This window comes from Ornithodoros turicata, chromosome 7, assembly GCF_037126465.1.
Source record: "Ornithodoros turicata isolate Travis chromosome 7, ASM3712646v1, whole genome shotgun sequence".
Classification (NCBI taxonomy): domain Eukaryota; kingdom Metazoa; phylum Arthropoda; class Arachnida; order Ixodida; family Argasidae; genus Ornithodoros; species Ornithodoros turicata.
In genome coordinates this window covers 37,555,016-37,582,405 of record NC_088207.1, presented here as the reverse complement: position 1 = coordinate 37,582,405, position 27,390 = coordinate 37,555,016, and the positions used below count along the sequence as shown (strand labels likewise).

At 46.7% G+C, this 27,390-nt stretch overlaps 1 protein-coding gene and 1 long non-coding RNA gene across 6 annotated transcripts in view; one reads left to right on the top strand and one right to left on the bottom strand.

Moving 5' to 3' along the window:
* Positions 1 to 202: 202 nt before the first annotated feature.
* LOC135400987 (uncharacterized) lies at positions 203 to 14,953 on the bottom strand. Its single transcript, XR_010424691.1, has 2 exons — positions 14,734 to 14,953; positions 203 to 727 (listed from the first exon to the last, which is right to left on the bottom strand). It is a non-coding gene; the product is annotated as an uncharacterized LOC135400987 (long non-coding RNA).
* Positions 608 to 27,390, top strand: part of LOC135400983 (transcription factor GATA-4-like) — a 29,523-nt gene continuing 2,740 nt past the window's right edge. Inside the window, exons 1-5 of one of the 5 annotated variants that reach the window (XM_064633059.1) lie at positions 608 to 749; positions 14,671 to 15,692; positions 21,580 to 21,746; positions 23,504 to 23,629; positions 26,478 to 26,682. In XM_064633059.1, coding sequence (XP_064489129.1) covers positions 14,717 to 15,692; positions 21,580 to 21,746; positions 23,504 to 23,629; positions 26,478 to 26,682 — 1,474 coding nt within the window. In that variant the 5' untranslated portion in view covers positions 608 to 749; positions 14,671 to 14,716. Of the gene's footprint in view, positions 750 to 4,961; positions 5,047 to 7,671; positions 7,813 to 8,483; positions 8,635 to 14,670; positions 15,693 to 21,579; positions 21,747 to 23,503; positions 23,630 to 26,477; positions 26,728 to 27,390 lie in introns of those variants that run through there. The other 4 variants (XM_064633055.1, XM_064633058.1, XM_064633056.1 and 1 more) reach the window with 4 other exon arrangements.

The following is a 27,390-nucleotide window of genomic DNA, read 5'->3' as shown; positions in this document are numbered from 1 at the left end:
AAGAAGTATGACGCCATGAGTCGGCCTCATACATCAACGCATCTGGCAACGTTGCGCCTCGAAGGTCGATTTTAGTCTCCTCACCACAGCTGCTGGCAGCTTTCCAACGTGGGACGGAGAGCGGAGACAGGCGCTGTTGCTAGGAAACAGACGCCGGAGTCCCCGATGACGTCACATATTTAATTTAAAACACGAAAACAAATAAATTGCATTTTTTAATTAAAAATTCGCAGTGGCACTTTAATTCGTACTTGGGGGTACCGTTCAATATATGCCCATCTGATGTCCACCTCATCTGCAGCAGACAGCCTACATCCCGTATCTCAAAAGCAGAATTTAAAAAAGAAAACACAGTAAGAAAGGAGTCGCGAAATCTTATCGTACAAGACAGTTGATGTTTGCGTAAAGGACACACACTCTCTAAACCCCCTGCCCGAGTGCAGCTGTAGCCGCTGTAGCCTTCGGCAATGCTGCATCTTGTGGGCAGACCTTGAGAACGTCTGACTCATGAACCGTTCCAGTTTCCCTTTTACCCTTTTGCCCGGGCCTCAAAAACAACTCTTCGGGAAAGGGGGGAACACCAGACGGCAGGCCAGTCACTTGAGCGTGAATCACGGCAACACACACACATGAACCTTCTTCCGCAGGATTGTCACTTGTCCGGTTTTCAGTCGCGTTCAGTTCGTCCGCTGTGGTGTCTGTCCCTTCTGTGTGCCTTCACGATCTCCTGGAAGCGAAGAATTAGCCTGGTGAGTTGTTGCATGGCTAACGTTATGACGCGATAAAGCTTGAGCGATGTCGTGGGCTTTGATATACAGGAGAGCTATCTAGCCGTAGATTACACTTGTTGGTAGCGTTTCGATACGGATTTTATCGATGAAGATTACACGGTATTCCTGACTCGAGAGAACTGCTTATCGGAGCGGATAAGCTAATGTGTATCAAATCATAAGTGAAGTTGAGCCTTGACAAAATGGTATCGGGCTCGTAATTGATGCTGCGTATTGGGCTGCCATGTCTCGTGTCCAATATTGAGATACCGTACGCACACGCGGGCTCTAGATTGAAAGTTTTTAATAATGTGAACCCGTCGGGGAGGCAGTGTGAGGGGACATAGCTACTAGTCCTGCGTGACGGCGTTCGTGTCTTCCTGATCATGAGTGACTTATATGAGCGTCTTCGCTGGGAACGATAGTAGGATTTATTACACAGTTAACCTGTCGCTTCATTCAGCCACGACCGTTTTTACCAGCAGATCGCTATGTCTAGCGGACACATTCTTCTACTCGTCAGTAGCGGGCGTTGCCTATTTCGAACGCAACCTGTTGCTAACATTTTTATTACAACTAGCGGGCACATTTCTAGCACACGAGTTGCGCTATTCCAGTGGGCAGCGTCGAAGGGTTGCCCTCATGATGTTTGCGGGAATATGAGGGCACATGGCTTGCAGGGCGTGTCGTCATCTTTTCCCGAAGTAGAAGGGGAGATAGACCTCCCATGTTTTCCGTCCGTCTTCCGCTTTCGCTAATCCTTTCTGTAGAAACTTCCCTTCGACAACAACCGTGAAACGAACCACCAAGTCCGACGAATTTCGAGTTTTATTTGCCACTGCCAGTCCTCTTTGTCCAATATGGACACCGCCGAAGGTCGACCGCGACCTTGCGAAAAACAAAATGCAGTCAGTTTCCGCTTGTTCAGAGTTGCTTGCGGGCTTTTTCCTTTTTCTCCCCTTCTGCTGGTATTTTCATTATTTGCGAGCGTGGTCCATCTGGCGCCAACGCCTGCCACGATCACTTTTTCAGCTTGATGCAGCTTTCCTACCTCACTGCTTCAGGGAATTAATAACTGTACGACTATTAACTTGCACTTAGTAAGGACAGAATTACGAAAAGTGAGGTACATCTCACGAGAAAATTTAAGCGTTTTGTGTGCATGAAAGAACTGATGTTCTGAGGCTGGAACAACATAGAAGGGACAAATGCATACAAATCCTCAATTTGCCTAAGAAATTAACGATGAAAGCATCATCACTTTCATCTTTCAGCGTTTTGTGTGTTTGTGTGTGTTTCTCTTTGGAAGACCTGCACAGAATAGGTCCAGGTACGGAGCAATTACAAATGAGACTCCAGGCCAAGGCTTTTTGACGCGCTGTCTCTCATCGCTGGAAGAATTAATTACGCTGAAGGTTTTGTCAAACGTTAACGCGAACCGTTTTCGTTCGTTTTGCACCGCTTTGGCGCACGGTGACGTTACCTAGGGATGTTTCCTATAGAGGACTACAAAACAGCTTTTTTTTTTGTCTAATGCTCTAATTCAAATTAGAGGATTTTTCTAATTCAGCTCTAACTTAGCTCTACCCACCACAGTAATGCCATTCCGAATATCCCGTGACCCCCCCCCCCCCCCAAAAAAAAAAAAAAAAAGAAACGCCAGAAGGGGGGGGGGGGGGTAATGTGAAAAGCAGCAGATATTGGTGGTCACGCTCTCGCTACGGGACACACCCGTGATATCAATCCTGGGAAAATCCCTAGCGTTACTTGTCCGTAATACAGAAAACCGAAGGATCTCTCAGCATATGTGCGAAGAAAGAAACGGAAACTCCACGAGAACGCAACGTCACCAAAGCGTCTGTGCGCCGCTGTCAGCGTGCTTGTCACATCTTCGTCTCAGCAAACTGTACTGCCACGAATTAAAATCGAATTGCTGATTGTACTGGCTCATAGAACAACAGCATCTTCATATAGCCTGATTTGTTCACGGATGCACTGCATATCAAAACGTTTCATAACGGAAACGTTGTGGCTGCGGCGTTGCATGCGCTTGTCTAATTGCGCACGGAAAATACAAAAACGAGACTCCCGATTCTCTTAATTTCAAGTACCAAGTTCATATTTCTCAATGTCGGACATGAAATAATACCCTATGGAATAATACCCCTATCGTCAGGGAATGGGCATGGTCCAGCAGTACAGCCGGGCATTTTGACTTTTTTGGGCGTGTAGATTTTCCTATCAAATACGTGAGATGATGGGCGATGCATGTACTAGTGCAATACCGCAATAATGCAATCGTACTAGCGCATTACTAGAAAGGCGGAACAGAAAGCACCTTGAGCTGAACCTGAGCATCCTCAGCTGAAGATTGCAGTTGTATGCCAGTGACATAAAAGTTAGCTTCCCGTTTGTAGAATATTTGAAGGTTCCAAGACATATACGACTGTAGCACATCAGGACGATCTCCTGTGCTCCTTCCCTTCATCGGTGCAGTGTGAATCAATGTTTACGTATTGTAGCGACATTACATCGTAAGCAGTAACACACACGCGCTTCTAGTTCGAACACGTTTCATACGGATTCATACGTGATTCATACGGAATGAACGTGTCACGAATAACTTGATACAGGATTTGAGCCAAGCTCTGTTAATTGTAGGATTAAAGTAATTGATTGAACTTTCAAGTAATGAAGTTGATGTCACCAAAGTAAGTTCTACACTCAATACTTCTCTTTGGTGGCCAACGGAGAGGGCCCACTTGTTTGTTTGTTTGTTTTTGTATCATCAGGTTTCACTCGCAAAGCAATAGGTCTGCGGCCCCTATGGATAATATACCGTTTTTATTAAACTCAACCATTATTACTTCAAAATGCACACACATTTGAACGACATGTCTGTAATTGACGCTTTTGTTCGTGATATAGCTTTGCTTTTTGCACCCGCATAGCATGCATAGGCGCTATTATTACCGGCTAAGGCCTTTTGGCCGTCTGGAGGAACCCGATCTTCCGCGACACTAACCAAAGGATACCGGAGGTGACCAGCGCTAGCCTGTTGTGTCGCCATGTTGGCGCGTGATTTTGGCCACTGGCCCGGTCTCGCTCTCTCCACCCGAGTGTCGCCTGCATACTCGTAATCTGTCAACAGGGTTCTCCGTCGCTCGTCCCGCGTGAGTCACGTGACTTGTCTGTTTGCAGAAGTTACTGGGATAGGTTCACTGCTTCGTCGTTGACGTGGACGGCAGCGCCACGTCAATGAAACATCTGGGAACGGCGACATGCATGGTGCAATCGATATATCTCGCTAGTGTCGACCACCTTTTAGACTGCAGACTGGTCTCAAGACTAATAATTCAACGTATTAAGGAATATTCGCGAAGCACAGATCATTGTAAATGACCATAACTGGATGTTTCCTTTTTTGCTACCTATACGTGGTTTCAGGCAGCTTCATCGCTTTGCGAATTCTACTGACCGTTGTCGTGCGGAATATCTTACACTGGCTTGAGTGTGCACGTTACACTGGTCCCCTCAGTGCAACGTGCATCTCGTTTCATTGGTCGTTCCGTTCGCACTTCGTTTGTTTCTACACTGTACCCACACCGGCACACTACACTACACTGCGATGCAAAAAAAAAAAAAAGACTAGCGGAATTCACCACCACGGGGCACTGGCACGTTACGTATGGCGCTAAGAACTGACACGTGACGTATACGCGCTCTTCACGTATCTGTATCACGTGCCCCGCCCCTTGTTTGGTCGTCGTCGTGCATACGATCAACCTCCCAGGAGCACTTTTCGGTACGTTATTTCGCTGGGGCTTAGGTTCAAGCACGTCCGTCTCTTAGTTCAGTAAATGAAAACAAAACTTCATTTGGCAAGGTTCATACTGCGCCTTTGATGTCGTCGTTGCGTGAAGAATGCCTGCTCTTTCGAAACTGCAATGTCACGGGACTCCAAGAAAGGTGTGAAGCGGCGAAATCGACCTGAGCTAGGCTATGGGAAAACTTGGGCAACGATGTTAACCCCCCAATGAGCCACGCTGCGTGTTCTTCAAGCGATGACTCTGCGTCACATGTCCGTGGGGCGGGCCCCGTAACTGTACACCGCGCCTCGTGTGGGCGGTGTTCCTTCTTGAAGCACGTGGCTGGTTGCCTCCCCCCCCCCCCCCCCTCACCACAATGACGGCCCCCGGCATCAACTTGGCATGGTGTCCCTATCGGCGAAAGCACGTTTTCGTCGCACGCGCATGACCGCAGGATTGCATCGTCGGTGAGTTCAAGTGCGCATGTTTTACTTTCGAAATTCGCTTGCCACTGCGATCTACGAGCGCCACGTCCAATTGGCATGTGCTTGGAGTATTCTGTATATACCGCGTCGTTATGTCGTCCCCGCCTCCCGTTTATCCGTGCTTCAATCGGTTTCCGGGTTCCGCGCTGTCCGGATACCAAACATGGGGACATACTTCAGTCCACGCGAACGGCCTTCATTTATCCGGGCTTCAGCTTCCGAAATCGGGCAAAATCTGCTGTTTATCTGGTGTCAGTGACTGAAAGACAATGTACGTGCTCTGTTTCACCACGCGGAGGCGGCAACCTTGAGGAATTTCAGCCTTTAGCATTGTACCCAATCCCATGTATGCTGTACATTGACCAGTCCAATCCACTACAGATGATCCGCTGAGTAACGAAAACTGTTGACTTCTGTAGAGCTGTGTTAAGTTCGACAGCCGAGGACAACAGCATAGTTCTGCAGTACTGTATCAACGTTGACCGGAATGATGACACCTGCGCCTTAGCGACGAACATATCATTATTGTCACTTCCACTGATGATCGACGTGAATTCGATGACAGTGAGGAACCCAGTGTTGTCTCTTCAGAATGCGCGAAGGGTACAGAAAACGGCTCTGGCACTTTCTGAGAAAACGAACGTTCATTAGCGAGAGTTTACAGGAGTTTTCCACCAAAGTGACTGGTGCAGGTGATGTGTAGTTGCGGGCCTCACATTAGTGAAGCCAAAATCTCCATTTTATTTTCCCCTTAAAACCAAACCAAACTTTACAGGAGCTGAATTTTACGCAAATGCCGACGGATTGATTCCTATATGTCATCCGACATAAAGCGCGGGCTTGATTCACAATTGATGGGGCATTCATTCATTTGTTCCCTGCTTATTTTTGCTGGAAACGGCCAGTGCTACATAAACGAGGGTCGACTGTTATAAGAACATGTCGACAAAGAATAAGGACACATACGTGTATGCTCGTCAAGATTCGTACATGGGCCGAAGATGTGTTCGATTCCAACTGAACACTTGCAACGATCTCGCCATACAAACTCCGACATTCGGGACCCTGTCAATTTCTTTGCACGAAGTCACTTGCAAGTATTCGCTCGCCGTTGTTTCATGCTCTAATCATGCCTACTGAATCCATGTCATCGCCTTTCTCTCTCGAACATGTCTTTCCAAGTGGGATGATGTAGAGAGAGTGCGAGGAGTTGCCGTCACTCATAGGTTGATTTCCGGGTCCACACCACAGACAGTTGCATGTTGGGGTGCAACACTAATCAAACAGAAGCTTTCAATACTTTGTGCTTTTGTACTTTTCGTTTTGTACTTTCTAGTGCTTTAAACTTTTCAATACTTTGTGATGCTTGCGAGTTGTCCACTGGTTCTTGTGCGTTGTCTCATATATTTGAGTCACCATCGCTACCTGGTGCTTGTTTTATGAGCAGTCATTTGTACAACATATTCTCTAACTTTACATTTTACCTGTCCTGGACGAGAACAACGTGGCCACAGGTCGCGCACAGGTCGAGCAAAGCAAAGCATTCGTACAACCCCGGAATAGGGTCTGTGGTGCATGTGTGCATATGCGCAACAATGTCAAAAACTGCACGAACATAAGCTATTGCAACTGCTTTCTGGACCTCTTCGATGTTGCAATCGCTCTCAGCTACTTGCCTATACGATGAATGCATTCGCTGTACAAAATGCACTTCCTACAAATAGCAATGTGCTTGTAAGGAACGTAGATGCACTTCACTGGCATTGCACCGGATTTTCAGTTGGCGAGCCTCTCACTCTGAAGGGCATGCACATAAGAGGACTGCGCACTGCTGATCATGGCCCAATAAGGCCGAAACAGCTGTCCAGTGCTGGTATGGAGACGTTTGAGTTATAAGGCTTCCCTTTGCATTTTTTTGTTGCTGCTGTGGCTTAACATAAGCCTCATAAAGTATTTAGGAGCTATCTACAACCGCAGTAGGGTTTACTCAAGCTCGGAGTTCCGACCTGCTCTCGAGCACAAGCCGGTCGTTGACGACATCATACCTGTCCAGCTTTGACTCTTTCACCATACTGTCGCTCTTAAATGCATCAGACACAAAGAAAGAAGTGAAGAAGGTATGCAGCTACACACGTAAAAGTTCAATCCAGGTGCTGTTTGCGATGGACACAGTCGTCCTGTCTTTCATGTTGTACCTAATTTCGTTGCCTTGTCCATAGCTCATTTCGCAACTTTTCTTTTCTTTTTTTCTTTGCACGCTTTTCCATTCGAGCTGTGGCTATAGGTATGATATGTGCCGCTGCTAACATTCAACTCGCCGGTGGGCAAGATCACCCACGGACCGAACTCTGCGTCGATCATGTTCCCATAGCTATCTCGCGGTGTAAAGCCCCGGATTACTAACTATAAGAGCCAGCATGCAACATGCCCTCCCCATCATAAACTTGACAAATTAAGGGGGCGCTCTGCACACGCAGTAATCGAACGACTAAACATGATTTGAGCCAAGGAGTCTTATAGCGGAAGCTTTCGAACGCGAAGTCTTCCAGTACATTTCCCGTTATTTGGGTTCCGCTTGCCTTTCTTCTCCGCGGCATCCGGAGACCGACATCCGGCTTCTCTTCCACTGTGTTCTCAACTGCTGCCACCGCATGGCATTGTACCGCAAATTCTTGCACTGGATTTTTAACCATGCACCTACACTAGATCTTCTCTCGTGCGGCTAACCATCAACGTCCAGGGCTTCATGTACGTTTTTCTGCTTTTGTTCCTCCTTGCATTCTTCACGCTGTCCAGATATTCTAGCACAGAGTAGCTTCAGTGTTGCAATCCCGTGCTTCGCTGTAAATCCTGCACCTAAGTGCACTTTCGTCATTTTGCAACTCCCTAAGGTTGCATGAGAGTATCACACCCCCGTACTAGTCATAATTTCGTGAACAGTGTTGCCTGATTTTGCACAGAAAAAAAAGAAGTCTAGGTTTTGCAATGATTCTTCCATGACAACAAAATTCGGCTCGCATCCTGCTTTATTCTATTAGCGAGGGCAGTTTCAAGCGGCCTTGTTTGCGTATGCGACTACACAGTTTTGTCACCGTCATCTTTAACGCTGAGGACGCAAAAACATCCGAGGGGAAGAGTGCCGTCCAAAATGGCGCCAAGAGGGGGAAGGGAAGGCTAGTGTGGACACCAGCTCGCGACCAGATAAGGAAGGTTCTGCAGTGGAAGTGTCAGCAAATATGACACTCTTCGAAACATAAATCCGACTCCTGACGACGCGACACGTCTTTTTCATTTTTTATGCGTTCCCCCTTGCGTCCTTCGGGTTGTGTCGTAGTTCACCCGGGTCCGAGGCTAAATTGCCGATCCGCAGAAACCTAAGAACAAGAAAAACAGCTCTTTCTCTGGCTCTTACGGCGTAGCTTTCCTCAGCAGGTTTGAGCTACATGCGCTCTGTACGTACAGACGCACCTTCAGCACTGCCTGGGCACGCTGCTCTGTGCTCGTAGACGTCGTCGCGTTCGCAGCTTCCCTATCCAGCTGAGTCGATAACCACAAAGACCAGCGACTGGTGTAAGTGAGATACTCGTTACCTAATCGGAATTACCTAATCTTATAAACGCTCAATGCGCTCTAGCGGCTATCGCTGCCGTGTATCAGGGTTGCTTTCGCGTCATCGGGCGATCAGAGATTTATCGCTTCAGGACACGCTCCGCTGGAAGGAGAGAGGTGCGATTAGAAATGCAGTGTATGTAAGGTTAGTCTTCTGGCGTGGTTCCCTCGACATTGTGCTGTAAATGGCATACGTATCCCAAACAGCACAATGCACTGAAAGTCGAGTGCAATAGGGGTGGACGGGTAGGTGGAAGGCCTTGAACAGACTCGTGAAACTAAAGAACATTGATAAGACACATACCGTCCACCCCTATTGCACTCGACTTTCGGTACATTGTGCTGCTTGGGATGATAGACCTGGGTCGGTTGAATGTTTCACACCTTATGACGTCGACGAGGGAAATTCCTCGGCAGACACTGTTTCCGCTCATGGGGTGTTTGGATGGTTGGGAGCCATGCGTGGTTTTACAAATTCCGAAAAACATATTTTACGTTTCCAAATATGCTTGTTAATGCCTCACTCACCGTCGCCATATGCGCACTCTAAGAAAAAATGACGTGAAAAGGTGGTAACTTCTATAGTTACCACCTAAGTCAACATAACGTGTGATATATGGTGTCAAAGGGTGGTAACCTTGCCCGTTACAGCCTCTTTGCAGGTGCAGTACAAAATGCGTGTAAGAGCCGTTATTACAGCCACAGAAGCGACACACTTTCAGGGAGTGTTGCTTTCCCAGCATTGACAGTGCAAAGGGACATTGAGCACATTGTGTACGACGAAGATAACTGCAACTAAAATTTGTTCCGGGATTTGCGCTCATCTGTTGTGCCGACTGCAACCAGGTAGCAAGTGGGACTTTACAACCCTTTTGGGTACAACATAGGTGACACCTATTACGTCCTAAAAAGTGTAACTGCTCCACCCTTTTTTCTAAGAGTGCGTTTTTTGTCGTTGTCGTCGTTGCAGTGGCCATTCTGCAAAAACGTTCGTGCACAACACAAAGTTTAGTGCACGTTGTCACACTAGTGTGATTCGTTTCGTTACCAACGTAACCGTGTCCACTCCGTTCACGACATGGCAAGAGTGTTCTTCCTTCAGCCCAGCCTCTATGCCAGAATAGACGTCAAGATCTGTCCACCAGCCATGAACGTATGTTGTGAAATCTGCATTTAAAACCACAAAGAGTGTAGCGGGAACGCTGACGTATAGTGCAGTGCGTGCTATAGAAAGTTTGTGTTGCCTGTGCGGTTTTCCCAAGGTCCCTTTTTGCAAATAATTCTCTGAACAGTACACATACGCTCTCGGCTCGTGATGGATATTATAGCCGAACGCTTGAGCAACTTTATGTCGTCATTTTCAGAAGTATTGGGGGGGGGGGGGGGGCTGAGCCACATAGGTTATTTCAACGTGAAATATACCCTCTTCAAGCTTCTTGAAAGGTAGTCTTTAAATGCCAGATTGACTTGTTTTTTATTTCGTGCTCGCGCCGCGAAAAGCAACCGTGGTGACACGAGCGGCGTCCATACGTAAACAGATGGAGCGAGGAGCATAGCTGGGCGTCGTCACTCATGAGGTCCCTCATGAAGACGCCGCACCCTCACCTCATCGTCGTGAGGTGAGGGTGAGTGAGGCCAGACCATGCTGAATGTTCCTCACGAGGACCGTCGTGAGGCATTGCCCTTCATGAGGCCCACCCTGAGGGCCCCCATGAGGCCAGCCGTCGTGAGGCCATCAATACGTGAGGGTACAACGTATTCCGTGAGGAGCCTCATAGGTGAGGCCCTTTGCGAGGAACCTCACGGATGAGGACATGAGGCCTTTCGTGAGGGACCTCACGGATGAGGTGATGGGTTCGGGCTCCTCTTTGCTGATGCCAAACACTAACGCTAAACCTCACTGTGACAGTAACAACTGTTACCGAATTTATCCAAGCACTGCACGAAACCCTATAAACAGTTTAATGCCGCGCAGTAACATTGATACCAGCTACTGACACTGTAGTTCAACGCCGATGTGTCATGTGAACATGACGAAAACTTCTTTTGAGGCTGATGTGCCTACTAGTGACTTGAAGACACGTCAGGCCATAACGGTATTCACGAGGCGAGGGTTCGTGAGGCCATGAGGGCCCTCGTAAGGTGAGGACACGTGAGGATAAGGACTCGTGAGGCCATGTGGGTCCTCAATAGGCGAAAGTACGTGAGGCGCCGTGAGGACATGAGGGCCCTCATGAGATGAGGACACGTGAGGATGAGGACCTCATGAGGTGAAGGCACATGAGGCCATAAGGGATGTGAATAGCCTCATGAGGTGAAGGCATGTGAGGGTGAGGATGGTGAGGCCTCTCGGGATCCCAATGCCCTGAGGTGAGGTTTGTGAGGACAACATTTAAAATGGAATGTGAGGGTGACTGAGGTTCAGTTACTGGTGAGGAAAATTTGGTGAGGGTGAGTGAGGCCAAGAAAGTCTGTGCTTCGTGAGGTGAGGATGAGTGAGGCCGCAGGAAAATGCCCACCTACGGCAAGGAGAGCAGGAAGGAGTGGGGACAGGGGGAGGGGGTGTATGCGTCCTGGGCCGACAGCATTGACTTCTACAACAGTAAAAGCAATAACCGGCCTTTTAGGAAACCCCCTGGAATCTTTGCATACTGAACCAGACAGTAATGCAGTATATACAGTAGTTACAAAAAGGGTCGGCTCGGAATGTAGAGATTATTCTAGAGAGGAGCATCCCCAGAGCACTTAATCAGGATATATCCCTTTGATTTGATAAGGCGTGGGCTGAACTCTCTGTAAGTTTATTATAGTTGTCCGAACTGTATAGCCTGGAACCTGGACCTCGTCCCGTCCATCTTTCGGTCATCACATTTGCTTTTCACCACCGTGAGGTCACAAATGAAACTAGTTTTCACATTTCGAACAGGCGTCAAAGCTTTTACATCTGTGCTGGCACTTGTGGTTGTGCAGTCCAGCAGTCCCCGGCACCACGTGATCTACTAGCTTTCATACGCCCTCCGTTTATTTATTTTTAAATTCAGCTGCCTCGCTTTCTTGCAATACCCCTTGTGCTGGTCGTGACCACACGTGACTTTGTGCTGTGAACAGCACGGCGGAGACGAACCGTCACCCCCGCGCTCTTAGTCGTGACCAGCACGTGCTAGTTGGGCCTGCTTGATGAGTCCAAGTGTCGGGGACAGGGGTGAACATTGGCTGATTAGGCCCTTCGACCATAAAGCGACGAAGCATCGCTCTCTTATCTGGGAAACGAGTTTCACGTGGCCTTGGCGTCCGACGCGGCGGCTGGTGACGTGGACGAGTTTACGGCAGATAGCACCGCTGCTTGTCTTTAATATCAGCCGACTTTGGCGATACGCAGCGTAAAGTTGTTTTGTTCAAGGTTGCAGGTTCAAACATGCCAGAGTTTGGCCGCACCTTGCAGGTTAGTCGGTACGCCCTGGGTGAAACGCGTGCTCCATACATTCCCTCAGCATTGAGATCATCGGGCAGCAAAGTTAATGCAGCGGCATGACGCTGGTTGTGTTGTAGGGCTCATTTACCTTCTTGAGTTTGCGTTTCTACGTTTGATAAGACTCCTGTCAAAATTGCAAAATTCATTTGCAAATATTTCCTGGTAAAAATGCATTGCGTGTCGGGAGATTACACGAACCACCGTGAACGATAAGAATGACAACCGCATTCATAAACGATACACAAAAGGCTGGGGACCCTATGGCTACTAGTTGTGCAAACTAAACTCCAGCAATCACTGTATAAGCAATAGGAGGCTGTTGACAAAGAAAGGAATAGATGTTAACAAAGAAAGGAAGAAGAAACAGAGCTAAACTGAGTTTACGTGAGATATAAGACGATTCCTTACATGTTACGAAAATTGTAGAATCTGTTTGGAGCTTTTATATGGTGACTATTCCATAATGTTACTGTCACAAAAACGAAAGTTTGCGTACCATAGTTATAGTGTTGAAACGAGGTAATAGAAAACTTCTGCGGTGGGAAAATTTAGTAGGCCCAGCTAAAGGTGCGACGAAATTAATGTACTTAAAGCTGGTATCAGAGTTAATGTACTTAAACAAGAGTGGTAAGATGCAAAACTTGTACGAATGAGATCATGCTAAAACGTTTAGCGACGAAAAGAGCTGTGAAGTGCTAAGAATTACCGAGCCTTGCTAATGGTGTGCAAGCAAAACGCTATATACGACGAGGTTTGTAAGAAATGTACCGGGCGAACCTGAGATAACGGTCGATTTGTACACTTAAGAAAGTAACAGTGTCCACAAGTGTTAGGACATGATCGCTTAATATTAAGTTGGACATCGTCAGTATTTTCTTTTGAGGACTGTGAAGTATGGCTAACTCTGTTTTCAAACTCTTATTATCAATTAACTCTGTTAGCTCTGATTGCTAAATGATTCTTGTTGTCAATATTATGCAACGTATGTTTGGTACACTGAGAGCTGTAAATGCCGCGTGACTTGGAGCGAAAGCAGCGCCCTCATAGCACATTATTTCTTTTCAGCTTGATCGAACTACCAGTTAGTGCAACAGAAAGCAGGACGCATTTAAGTATGCTTTCCCAACACGCCCAAACATCCACTGTTGGGATTTATTTACAGCTTGCATGTACAGTGTGTATACTGGGAGAGGGGGGATAAGTTTAATGCTGATAAAAAAAGAGAGAAGGGAAATGTTAGCCATGATGTAAGCTTGCTATTCCCAAAACAAAACAAACAAACGAACAAAAGGAGGATAAAAGCAGCAGAGACACAGACAATTATGAAGAGGCGAGGCGAGGGAGAGACAATGAGGTGGAACATTGGAATAACTTTGTGCGGCGGACAATAAATGTGGAGATTCCTTTTCTGCTAACAGATAACGCGCAATAAATGTGTAAACAGCAAATTAGTAAACCTGAACATTTATGACGTTTTTGACACAGGCTTTGTTCGTAAACGAACTTCAACAGCGTTTTTAAGTAGGTGTGTTTGTTGTAGTTATACTATAGTGATGTTGAATAGACGATCACGGTGGATGTTTAAGCAGTGCTTGTGCAGGAAAGGAAGCCACCTAATTGTGTTTCATCTTTGTGAGTTCACCCACATTTACCATGATTTGTGTAGCGTGCCATCATTTTTCGCCGGGTTATTTTCCCTCCAGATATCTACGCTACGAGGAAGTACTTGCTACGGAGGCAGCTGGGGAGGACCCCGATGTTCCTGATTGCAAAATCCCCGATCTCGAATTTCACGTTCTCGAAAGAAGGAAAACCAACGAGAATGCTAAGATTGCGTCTTAAGATAACATGCCGTGTTTAAAAACACGATATCACTACATAACTACTCAAATTCGCGGAATTTTGATTTCTGTCCATAACGTTTTAGCGAACGAAAGCTACGTTTTAGCGGCCGTTAGGTTTAGCATGGCGGACACGACGTAACACCACGTTGGTTAGTTTATTATTAGGTTAGTCCAAGTTCGGTGTTTGCATTCCAATGTTCTGGTTAGTCTAAGTTCGCTGTTGGCAGTTTCCCGCCTGCGACTGTGCATTTTATAGTCGGATAGCATTTATTTGCAGTAGTTTATTTTGCAATGGGGATTTCGATCACTTTATTTCGATCTACAACCAGGCGGCTGTGTCACTAGCATCTAAGCACAACACTGCTACTTCTTTTCCCGAAAAATTCACGATTACAGTGTTCCCATGCGCTTCGTGCGAATTTGCATAACCGCTGCTAGCCCATCACTATGGAGTATTTGCATATATGTTCCTAAGTAAGACTTTGACATCGCCGAGACCTTGGCTAGTTCTCTCTCTCTCTCTTTGATAAAAGACGTCGTTATCAGTGCCCCCCAAGTGTAGAGTAAAACATGGAGGCCTTCGACAAGCTCTGTCTCTGCAAACATGCTCTAAAGTTGTTGCTAAACGGTCAACAATAGATAGCACCATCAGCCATTATATTTTTTTTTCTTTTTTGGCAGAGGAGCCGATAGCTCACCACTACCCGGACAGCACCAATCGAGGTAGATGCGAAAATTGATCACCTTCCCGAGAACGTTTGAAGAGATGGACAACCACGACACTCCCCCGTCGCAGCAGGCCTGGATCAAGGAAGAATGTGCCGATGAGGACCCAGACCTGAGTAGTTCCCCAATAGATCTGCATCAACAAAACGCGACAGCGCACCAGCGAAGAAGCACGTCATCGTCTTCACCGGAACAGCACTTGGAACGAGATTATGTGTCAGATCAGAGCCATCCACACGATGAATCCAGGGAGGCATCACCTATCAAGTGCGAGCTCGAAAATGAGCCGAGCATCGCTAAAGGAAGCAATGCGGAATCGGCAATATATTACGCCGGAAAATATTCCGGCCCTTTCACTGACACTTATTACCAGGCGCCTTCAACGTCCATGGCGAGCCCCCACATTGTGGACGGGTCGTCAACCGTGCTTCGGTACCAGCCTGCTTCAGCCGTTGCGAACTCTACCCCTTATTACACCGCACCGTCTCCAGTCGTGCAAGGCAGTGCAGCCAGGGAATCCGTGCTTTTGGATGACCAGAGCGCAACGTATTCTCATCTGACGCCTGCGAGCACCGAGCACCTGTCGTACTCTCCCAGTAGCCCGTACGAGATGCGAGCCAATAACAAGACGTACCAGTACTCTCCTCAGGATTCTTCACCATCTAGTAACACCATGATGTCACCCGATATGTGGTCGCCGGCTTCTCCGCAGCAGCAGGATGACTACGGGAAGCTGAGTAACCAGTGTCTCCCTCCGATGTCTGTGGCATCCTGTCGCCTTCAGCATAGCCCTTCTAGTCACCATCAGTTGAGCCCGACGCGCACGACGGCCAATGGACTTCACCATCACTATTCGCCATTTCTCTCATCGGAGCATCAGACCGGACAGTGGGGTCATACTTTGGACAGCACCTCAACGAATACTACAAACTCGATGCAGCAGTACGGAGCGCTGAATTCGGATAAGCGATTCATTGGTGAGTGTTTTAACTTTCACTGTGCATCAAGTCCATCGGTGCGGATTAACTTTTTTAGCAGCTACAAGATGAACAAGGCGATGTATTGATAGCAAAAGTAGTTGCCATATAGATTACGTCTACCACATCGTTTCGTGTAGGGTCAATAACACTGACGTTCAGCGAATAAGGATCGCGCGGCAATTTTGCGTACTAGGCGCGATGTCACACGGGCAAAATTCGAGCCTCTTGGCAGTTCGTTCTCGCGCGCTCTTACTGTATGGGTGATGTGACGTGATGGTGATAGATTGAACGGTTTACCGTTCATTCACCTCTTTACTGCGGACTGCATTTCCCAGCCAGCTCTGAGCGAATTTGAGTTGAAAACAACTACTGACATTTTTCGCATGATGCGCATATGTATATATATATATATATATGTATATATGCTCACTATATATTTGTGCACTGTATAAGCTTTGTTGTGCGAACTTTGTTGTCTGTCACCCACATCCCACTACGTCATCATTACTTATTTGTTGTTGTTGTTGTCAGTCTCTTCAATCCCTGAGTTATCACATCATCCCTCAAACATGATGGTGCCACCATTTCAGAAGAGCGTCGGCAGCCAACACTAATGTGCCGGGTACGTTGAATCAGTGAGGCTTTTCTGCCAAATTTACAACGCTGCTACACCAACACTGAGACTCTATCCTTGTGCGCCTTGCCTCTTTACACGCTCTTGTTTATGGTGCCTTCAACGCGGTGCAGAAAAATTGTGTGTTCAACTCTATAAATGTATAACTGCGGCCTCTGGTTGTATTTTTGTTCTTGTTACCAGAGCTAAAAACAGAAATGTTTGCTTCAGGCGACAAGGAAAAAGATTGGGTTAAACGGCCCAATTCGCGCAGGTGTATCCCAGGCAGAATGTGCCCATGCTGATTCCAATAGAATAGAATAGAAATAGGAAGAAAAAAAAGAAAACTGGAAACGTAGGTTGCACTGGTGCGACCAGCTGTACTCATTCCAATTTATGAACCAAACACATTTTTCTTCTATGTGTGCGCGTTGAGGAAATTATTTTGGGAGGGGTTCTATGGCGACTTTATAAGAGTACATGAGAGAGGAGGATTTCCCCCACGTTTCCATCTGCCAAATGCACTACCGAAAGTACGATGACGGGTGAGGGAGGGGGGGGGGGGTTCACTGATACCACATGTAACCTACTACAACGGGCTCTACTCAAATTTATACAGAACCGCGCGGTTTTCACCCCGAATGAGGTACATTTTAACACCTACTTTCACTACAATTTTTGGGGAACATTAATCTCCACAAAATAATTCACGACGCGTTTTTTTTTTTTGCGTATCATTTTTGCATACACGGTGTGCCACAAGGCGTTCCAGACACGGCAAAATGTGAAATAGACGTCTTGTACAAGACCGTTAGACAAATCTCGAGTCATAGTTACTCATTCCTCTCCAGAACGCCGCGGTCTGCTTTTTTTTTCTTTTTTCTTTTTGGATTTCATCTGTTGTTTTCCCGTCAACAACTACAACAACAAATAAGTAATGTTGATGTAGTGGGATGTTTCGCAAGGTTTTCCCGTCAATAACTTAAATAAACATTTGTTTTTAACCACACCGATAGCGAATTGGCCGATTGCTCTCGTGTTATATAGCAACAACAAACAAGCTTAATGTATTCCGTTTGAAACTAGAAAGTGCAGTAATTTCTCAACCGGAGGTGTCGCAAGAACGCCTGTTCCACAGCCTGTAGCTATGTATCCACCATACGATGCGATGTATTGTGTTCCGCCGTGTGATGTCACCGCAGTTTAAAGTACAAGACGTTGCTAGCAGATTCCGCGTTATCAGCTAGAGATATAGGATATGGAGAGGCTTTTGATAGAACACACTGCTCTCAGTGCGTGGACTCCGCTAGGCTGGCTATCTTGGAGATGCCGTACAAGCAGATTCTACGCATGAAGAAACGTACGTATATACCGGTCACGTTGGGCATAGCTTGGCCACAACTATATAATCTGGCTGCCGTACAAAGTGCAGCGGCTTTGAGGTGCGAGTTCGTTTAGGTCGGTGTGGAGGGTGATTTTATGATAGTATATTGTATCGCTACTGCGTTGGGTTGGCCGCATACCTCGAGCGACTGCACACGTCGCACTGACACGCCGGAGTTATATCTTGGGAGAATCAGGGTGGGTGTATAGGATAGGATATCGTCACAATTTTTACAAATGGCTGCTTCGGTATGAGCAGTTACGCGGTTATCAGAATGGAAGGTTTGAGTACGAACTCAAAATATTGCGATTATCATGGAAGGACGAATTGCTATCGTTGTTATGAATGTCGTGGCAATGTCATCTGAGTGGGACGACGTGGTATTAGGACACTTGTTTATGTGAATATCGAAGAATAACCGTGGGTGGGGCCGCCAATTTGGAGGCGTGTTTTCCGTTATGAAATTGATTAAAGAGATAGGGTCGAGTTCTTGTAACAGCGCACACTGATTGCCCTGTTGTGGTGCTCTGATATCGGGTTCCTCAGTGGACATCGAAATAATCTGCTTGGGATGCCGTTTGTTCGCGTACGTAGAACTGCTCGAACGGTAAATGTCTTGGGATTTTGTTCTTATCAATGCAGGGCAGGTATACTAAAGCTCAGGGACAGTAGCTGTCAAGTTGTTATTATCTTGCCTGCCTTTCTAATCGCTGTCTTGTGCATATCGGACCCGCGGATGGCTGTCCAAACAATACACACGTCGAACCGATAAAAGACCTGCCAGACATCAGTGCTGCGAAGGAGGTTCAATAGGGGTCTCTCGTATATCATTGTTTAGGTGGAAGGGAGTTATTTTTGTCACGTCTTGCAATGGGTTATGTCCAGAGGCCAGATACCGTGATGTGGTACCGAGATACCGAGGAGAGAAGCTCACTGGAAGCGGTTTTCACCTTGAATTTTTTTCTCTTACATATCTGAGTCGCCTGTTGGTTCGGTAACAAAAATATGATCGCGAGGTACTATCGTGTCGGGGGATTCATCGAGCAAGAGTTCGTCACGTTGTAGTGGATGCGGCAGCTAAACACCGAAGAACAAAACGCAACACAAGCATCACAACGCTCAGTCACATATAGAGGGTGTTGGTTCGAATCCCACTGCTGGTGCCTTTTCTTCAAATGCCATTATTCCATTGAAGAGTTCGCATATATGCCGCCAAACAACTACGATGAGCTACTACTACGTCCCCAATCATCATCGTCATCATCATCAATTTTGATTATGACGATCGTGGTGTTTCGTCGTTGCAGGCGATACTCTATATACCCTATTATTATTTATATTATTATTATCTATTATTATCTATTTTATATTTTATACCCTATTGTTCGCGGTAAATTGGTGAACATATAACTACCACCACCAATAATAATGATTATCATTATTAATGATGAACGTACGTCACAGTGAGTGAGGACCGAAGTTCTCCGTTGTCCACATTCCTACGCCGTCTAATCCAGAGCCCTACGTCTCTTGCATTTCGCGGTGCTGAGAGTAAAAGGAACGATCGAGATCATAAAACCTAGATACTGCTTTCGCCCTGTCGAGGAGCTACTCGGATTTCTAGTAACTGTGCGAAGTAATCATGGGTGACACTTGTAGCGGAAGAAGCAAACACATCATGACGGCTCTGTAATGGTGGCACAGGCAGCGCTCGGAAGAACGTTTCGCACACTTCTGTACTTTGTTTAAATGAGATCTTATGCACGAAGGAACAACACGACAGAGCCTAAAAAAACACACGTATCCAAATCGAGCTTTATCGAACAAACAATGTGTATTATTCGTGGCATAGCCAAAGACCAATAGGTATCCATTGGAGTCGTATCTTGAGGTACATACAACGCTGTGCACTCATGAGTAGGACGTGTGAAAGAGAACTGTGAGGGGTTTCACTCAACCAATCAGGAGCCTTGCCGTTTGACCCTCCACTCGGTCGTTGCCGGCTGCCATCGACTCCTGATGGCTTCCATGCCGGCCCAGTTGCTCCGCAAAAGAACCGTGGAAAGCTTTGTCCAAAATACACAATTATTCGATGCATGTCAAGAAATGAAAGGCCTACGACACATGCAAAGTGCGCGAGTCCATTGCAAAGTATGGCATGTGTAGCATGTGAAGGAACCCTCGGCTGCTCAGACCAACAGGGGGGAGCAACCCATGATCAATTAACCACCTGCCACTCAAAACCGTACAGACAAGCGTACACAATCGTCGTTACACTCGTCCCCGCCCGCACATCATGCACCACCACCACTGTGTATATTCGGGCGTGCGTCAATAAAATAAACGTCAGTGACGTCTGGTTTCTTTCAACTCCGTTCGGTGTCGTACACGCCAGTGTCATCTTCGACCTCGGGAATATGGAAGCAGCGGTGTAAGCAGATCCCGCATGGCGCGATGCTACAAGGCATGTCAAGACGCAACAGGGTCGGGCCCTTGCAAAACCTTCGGAGCCATTGGTGGAATGTTCGTTTGGTCGTCGCTGCATATGAGTGATGATCGGAGAGCCAAAAGTGAAATCGGTGACTGAAGTTAAGCGTAAATTGCAGCGACGGAACATGATCCGGAACGTTTCCGCTTTCACTGTAGCCGAGGGTGCTGGGGGCCTGCGGGGACCGGCGCCAGGCGGTCTTCGTCCCGACGGGAAATGTGTGGATCGAAAAGCGAGATGTTTCGGTTTGCGGTTATGTATGTCTGGCAGAACGATCTCGTCTTCCTTGACATCTGGGAGGAGCGACAGGCCCGTAATAGTAGAATGTACGTTTAAAAGTAGAAATACGCCCGTAATAATTTGTCCGGGGAGGTGTTCGTCTACACTGCGTTGTGAGGACTATCAACAAGTGAGGACTTCGTACGGAATGCAGGTTGGGCCCGCAACTTGCATTTTGATGGTCGTAGTTCTGATGTGGGCAGCTCAGTGGCGGCGGCTTAGGGGGGACACCACCCGGAGCGCGTATAAAGGAGCGCCAAAAAGACATCTTTCGGGCAGCAAGAATACGGGTGGGGGGGGGGGGGCGTCAAATTTCTCACTTGTCTCTCTCCCCTCCAGGCGACAATAGACACCGGCCCTGGGGCAGCCGTTTTACTTTCCATACGATGTGATCGCAAAGAGCGATCGTCAAATCTTCGTCTTTCTTTTTATTCTTTTGCATAAGTGGATAACCGTCCGCAGTTCTTCTCAACGGTTCTCGGAGAGATTTGTCGTAAGTCATGAAAAAAAAAAAAAAAAGAACAAGAAAAGAAAAAGCAAGTCGTTGGCAGAAGACATATGATGTTAGTTCTCTTTTTATTAATGGGCCTGCTTCAACTTTCTATTGATTGAAACTAGAATTGGTACTAGGAGCTATTATTATTCGTGAGCTTTATCATTACGCCTGTTTTGTTTTATTCAGTGTAGCTAACTTCGTGTTCTAAAGATGAGTGACACAAAACATACAGTTTCGCAAAGACCGACGAGTGTTACAATTATGAGCTAAGATTGATCGACTCTAACAAGTTTGTTCACCGTCGCGCGTAATTGTTGGGCTATTGTCAAAACATATCTTACAATGATAACATTGGGCCATAGCTTTGCCGCAGGGTATAAACGCGAACCTGAGTTATTCGCAGTTTCCATAGATCTGAACCGTTCTTACTAGCTATATCGTTCTTAATAGCTATATAGCTCTTGCAATGGAGCAGGTAGCACCCTTGGTGGGCTGCTGAAAGCTGTAAGGTTTACTTTATTTTACTAACTTATTAACTAACTAACTGCCAATGTGATCACTAAAATCTGTTGCGATGACATGGTATCTACTAACGACTTGGGATAATACTTTTGTTCTATTCAGACATGGATTACTTCGGATGTGAAGGCCGAGAATGTGTCAACTGCGGGGCGATATCTACGCCTCTATGGCGTCGGGATGGTACAGGACACTATCTCTGCAATGCGTGTGGACTCTACAATAAGATGAACGGTGCACACCGACCCATCATCAAGACTCCCAGGAGACTGGTAAAAATACATTCCTTAATGGTTCTTAATTACTTTTCGTTTCTGCCAACATTCGGTCTCTTCGATTTGGATGTTCTCGCTGCACCACTTCTGGAAAGTTCCGCGACGGTGCAGTGAACACACAGCGCTGGTTCAGACAGTTCAAGTGCAGCTTTGGCACTGGTGCTCTGCAGTCGCTTCCAAAACGAATGAGAGAGAACAGTGGTCTTGCCCTGCCTGACTCAGCGCCGCCGTTCTGCTGCTCGCGTTGTTGGGTTTTATTTTTTCGCGCTTATCTTTCAGTTAAAGAGACACTACAGTGCAAAAAATTATCCTCGTGGAATAAGACTGCGTTACCATGACAAAAACACGAAAGGAACGAGATTCATCTGTTACGTTGTTTGTGATTTATGGCCGAAAACGCTCTCTCTCTCTCGCGCGCGCGCGCTCTCTCCTTATCCTTCTCAAGGGGAGGGAAATGCGGAGAGGCTCCGGATTGGTCTCCCCAGACGATCTCCATCCATGATTTGAGGAGACCAATGGGATCCCGCTCTGCATTGTTGACTTTCTTGAGAAAGAGAAAACGATGAAACTGATGAGTCCCGTTCCTTTTATGCCGGTCTCAAGGTAACGAAATCTTTCAGTCCACGAGGAGACAACATTTTTGCACTTTACTGTACATCGCGGTGCACGTATAGCGTGCGCGGCAATGGAGAGAGAGAGAGAGAGAGAGAAATACATGATGACGATGATATGGGGATGACTTCCGCTCATTGAGCAGAATGCTACTCCATTGCTATTGGAGAAAAATGAGAGGCAATGGAAAAATGAACACGAGTGTGCATAACAAAGTGCTGCACAGGTTGAACTGGTGCTGCAGGTGCAGCCAAATCGAAAAAAAGAGAAAAATTTCGGCACTATTATCTGCACTCCACGGCTCAAGTTCCATACAATTCTTGGCTCAATATGGTACCTTTGTAACGCTCTTTCTTTGTTTTTTGTGCATTGAGACTTCGCACGTGGACTCTCCTACACTGTTGCTTACTGTTGTGCGCTTCTGGTGCCAAGTCTTGTGGTGATGTTTTCACCCATTTCGTTTTAAAGTGTATAGATTTGTGTGGGTTCCCTTCCTTTTCTGAATAACGCGTCCTGGAGTAGCCAGTCCCGAGTGGCTTGGGACTAACATCTCCATTTTTTTCTTTTACAAATCAATCAATCGATATGACACCTTTCTTGCCGAGTATACCTAACGTGTATACGTCCGAAACTGTGTGACAGAAATGTAGTGGCGTATTGCCGAATGAATATCCTGCCTTTGGGCTAAAACAGAACTTAACAAAAAGAGGAAGTAACATGAAGAGAAGGAGTTTGGTTCCGTGTTCAAAGGCTTCACCATCCGAGTGCGGCTGTCGTTGCCGCTATGCTGCTGTCTGGACCACGCTTTTCCCCATCAGTGCAATCCATCAGTTAATGGTACAGTTCCGCGCTTCGAGCCCCCCCCCCCCCCCTCCCCCCAGTTCATTCTGGCTATGTACTAGTCAAGCCGTCGCTCAAGACTGTAATCAAATTTCATTTCTGAACACGATGGCAAAACACAGCGTGACGAAGATGTCATCACAACACTGCGCCTCCTAAGCTTCATCCGCCACTGTTGTCTGTCAGCGAACCCGGTAGTTCTGCGGTCCGCACAAGGAGCCTCCCTTGTATAAAGCGACTACTGCTTCGGTTGATGAATGATAGCACCGTATTTTACCACTGAACGCATGTTTTTGTTTCAGTCGGCGTCCCGTCGAATGGGCCTGACGTGTTCCAACTGTCAGACGAACACCACATCTCTATGGAGGAGGAACAACGTTGGGGAGCCAGTCTGCAATGCATGCGGTCTTTACTTCCGATTGCATGGGGTGAGTGTGCATCTTTTTGGTGGCAATGACATGGTATACCTGCAAGACTGCAGAAAGCGCTGTGAGAAAAAGAAAGAAAAGAGAGAGAGGGAGAAAAGTAAGAAAGAAAGGAAACGGCGCGTGTTGTGAGGAACTGACCTTTACATGCAATTACCGTGTCGCGCATGCACGAAAAGTGAAGCGGTAAGTCTTAATGTCATTTGTACGCTGTCACACGGACAGTTCTAATGCCACTTACCTTAATGCCATTTTCGGCTTAATGGGTTCGCTACAGCTTATTCGCTCATGTAATGACTATACTCTCTTTCTCGTTGTTTGCGTGGAGTAACAATTTCAGTTCGCATAAAATCACTTTCCACCGTACGACTCGAATTAGTCTACACAAGTATATTTTACAAGAATGAATGTTTGACATAGAGTGCCTTCAGAAATTTTCACCAGCAATATCAAAAGACGGACGATGACGCCAGGGGTTTTGCATTTGCCGCGCGGAACTCTTTGAAAATTCCTTCTTTTTCTGCTTGCCCTGATCAGGACAGACTAAAGAATATTGCTCAGTAGTGCCCTTAGTAACTTCGGGCACGCGCTACTGTCCTCAGCGCTGCTCATGCGTAGAGCACTGCCAAAGCTACTGAGGCGACTCGTCAGCGTTCCTGCTAATGAACCCCGGTCGTCTGAAAAGATGCAATATTGCGCAGATTGCTGGAACGATAGAATTTTTTTAACCAAGACTCGTGTTAATTTTTTTTATTCTGTGTTAGCGCCGCGAAGCAACTGTGGCTTCGAGCTGCGTATAGATGTGGACAGCGGCCAGCAAGAAGTAGTGGGGGGGGACAAGGGGGTTAGTGTGCCGTCCTGGGCCGACACTCGTCCGGAAAGTCTCCGAAAAACCCAGGGAAAACCTGACAGCACAGCCGGCGGTAGGATTCGAACCCACTACCTCCTAGTCTTCAGCACTATACCTCTGCTACTACCAACAAGCGGACGCCTTAACCCGCTGGGCCATGCCGCTGATGCTCGTGTTCGTGTAAGGGCAACAGGGGGATATACACCAAATTGGTAATATATTATGTTTTCTGGGTTGTTTGGCCGTGAGTCATGTCACTTGTACACAAGAGCAAGAAGTTTATCCTCGGTTACCAGACGATTGCCTCAGCTCGACTTCAGTCTCACCCATGGCGGAGCGGGACATCGCGCGTGCCTACCATTGGATAAGGGCTCTGAGCAGTAAGAGGACACCTTGCTAATAAGGATAAGACCGGACATTATCGCGATCAAGCCCTACTTTTTCGTCTTCTGGGAGTGTGACCGCAGGATTTAAACGCATTTGTTGACGGCACTTCGGCCAGTTCTGCCAGCGGCTTCGTCCGACCCTGTCCATCACAAATCTCGTTATCTCGGTGGTGGGGGTCAAAAACAGAGTCCAGTGATAAGATTGCGCAAATTTCGAGGGAAACCACGTGTTTATTCTCTGTTTTCTTTTTTTTTTTTACTCTATTTTTGTTGTTTCGATTTTATCTTTCTTTCTTCTTTTTTTTTTTTTTTATTGAACGCGAGCTGCAGATCATTTTGTCTCGTACTAACTAGTGCGCCTTGAGGTAGTAAGCCGGAAAATTATTAAGCTATTAAGAAAAAAAGATTAAGAAAAGACTATTAGAAAAAATTATTAAGCTATTAGGAGAAGTATTAAGCGGAAAATTTACTCACGGACATGCATTCACTGTGGCCACATTCTCTCTTACATTTTTGACATTCTTACGTTACATTGGAGTTGGAGTGAGGAAACAAAAATGTGGAGATGGTGGCTCCTACAAAACACAGGAGCCGGCAACTCCAAAACAATCGAAAATAAAAACCAGTACGTCTAAAGAGTTGGAGGCGCTGCAACGTTCACAGGAAATGTCATTAAAGCGGCCTAAGATACCTCCGCCATTCTCCGAGGAGCTTCACTAAGTCTAGAGGACGATGGTCCAGTCTCTCCAATGCGGCTCTGAGGTCATTACGTTGGACACTGTATCTGGAGCAGTTAATTAATGTGTGTTCTGCGTTCTCCACATCACCACACGCGAGGCAGTTCGGCGAATTTACCTTTCCCATCTTAAACAGTAGGGCACGGCTGAAAAGGACGTCTAGTCGAAGGCGGTGCACCAATGATTCAATGGCACGCGGCGTGCGACTCGGAAGGCCGAAGCGTAACTTACATTATTCTTCGTTTATGCCTCATAGGCCTCAAAGAGGTGTAGGTGTGATCCTCTCCACACCGTCGCTCCCGTTACCGCAAACATCGTCTTCTCCTACGGTCTCAGGATTTTGGACTTTTCCCTAACTAGGCCCCACACAACATAGCCAGGTGACAAAGACACTTGTTCAATTCCTGCGGATCTGTGGCCTTCTGGGTAAACTGTGATCAATTTCGTGTTTGTTTTTCTTTTTGTTTGTTCTTCTTTTTCACCTTTCTTTCCTGGGAATAGCAAGCCGCCGTAGCGCAGGCTAACCTTTCCCTCCTATTTTTTTATATAATAAACGTAATAATAATAAACATAATAAACACGCTCCAGGACTTTTCGTCAATCTCCGTCCATCAGATCATCGCTTGGGCGTTGGGGAGGTTTAAATGATGTTCTTAATTGTTACACACTCATCATCACGACACGTATTAGTTGCCGTTATTGTTGAAAATGCAGCGCAAGCTGAAACTTTTTCACTCTAAGCTAGCGAACTTCCTCTGCGTCGGCGTAATCGATATACTACTTGAGACCATGTGTATTCTCCTTTCGATTTCTAGCAGGAAGTTAATACGCTATACGAAACGGAATATTAGTTTTTTTAATTGTTTGATTGGTTTCAGGTGAATCGTCCGCTAGCCATGAAGAAGGACAGCATTCAGACTCGCAAACGCAAGCCGAAGGGTTCGACTGGCAGCTCTCAAGGCGGAGCTACTGGCAAGACCCACGAGCAGAACCTCGTTACTCCTCCTATACTGATTCCAGCAACATCTGGAACCATGGAGCACCACCACCACGGCAACAGCAGGATCCCTGAGCCTCTCATGGGTAAAGACACCACACACCATTTCTTGGCATGGACAACGGCACGCAGTAAGCTTTGATATACCATCTAGGTTCCGTGCCGAACCAATATGTGTCCATTATAAGTTCGCCGTCAAATGATTCTGTTTTTCGCCTCTCTCTCTCTCTGTAAGTGCATTGTCCCGTCTCCTGGTGAAAGCAGCGAATTATGAGTTCCATGTTGCGCGAAAAACGAAAGAAATGCGTTGTCCAACACCACAGAGTGTACATAGCGTTCGAATGAGTGCACTGTTTCGATAACTCACGATGTGGGACATGTTCGACGGAACTTTTACTTTTGAACCTCGGAGCCCACATATCCAGTATTTACTATAAGAATAAACTAGTGCGCATGGGTAACTGTCTGTACAGCCACTGTCCTTCTGTACAGGATGCATGATCAGCTCACGTTACTATCAAATACGGGACAACTGTGGACAGGTTGGCGATCTTGTGGTACATTTCGCTTATCGATTTTGACTCTCTGTGTCACAGAAATGGGACGCGTTCAATATACGCAGCATAGAAATGGTGTGTCACGTGTATACATTGCCAGGAGAAAGGGTGTACATGATGAGGTAAACCCGACGCAAAAGACAAAGGGACGGATGAGCTGACAGGACGAGCGGCATTTGAAACGTTGTACGTTTAATTTCTTCAGCTCATACTTACGTTTGATAATATTTTCATATT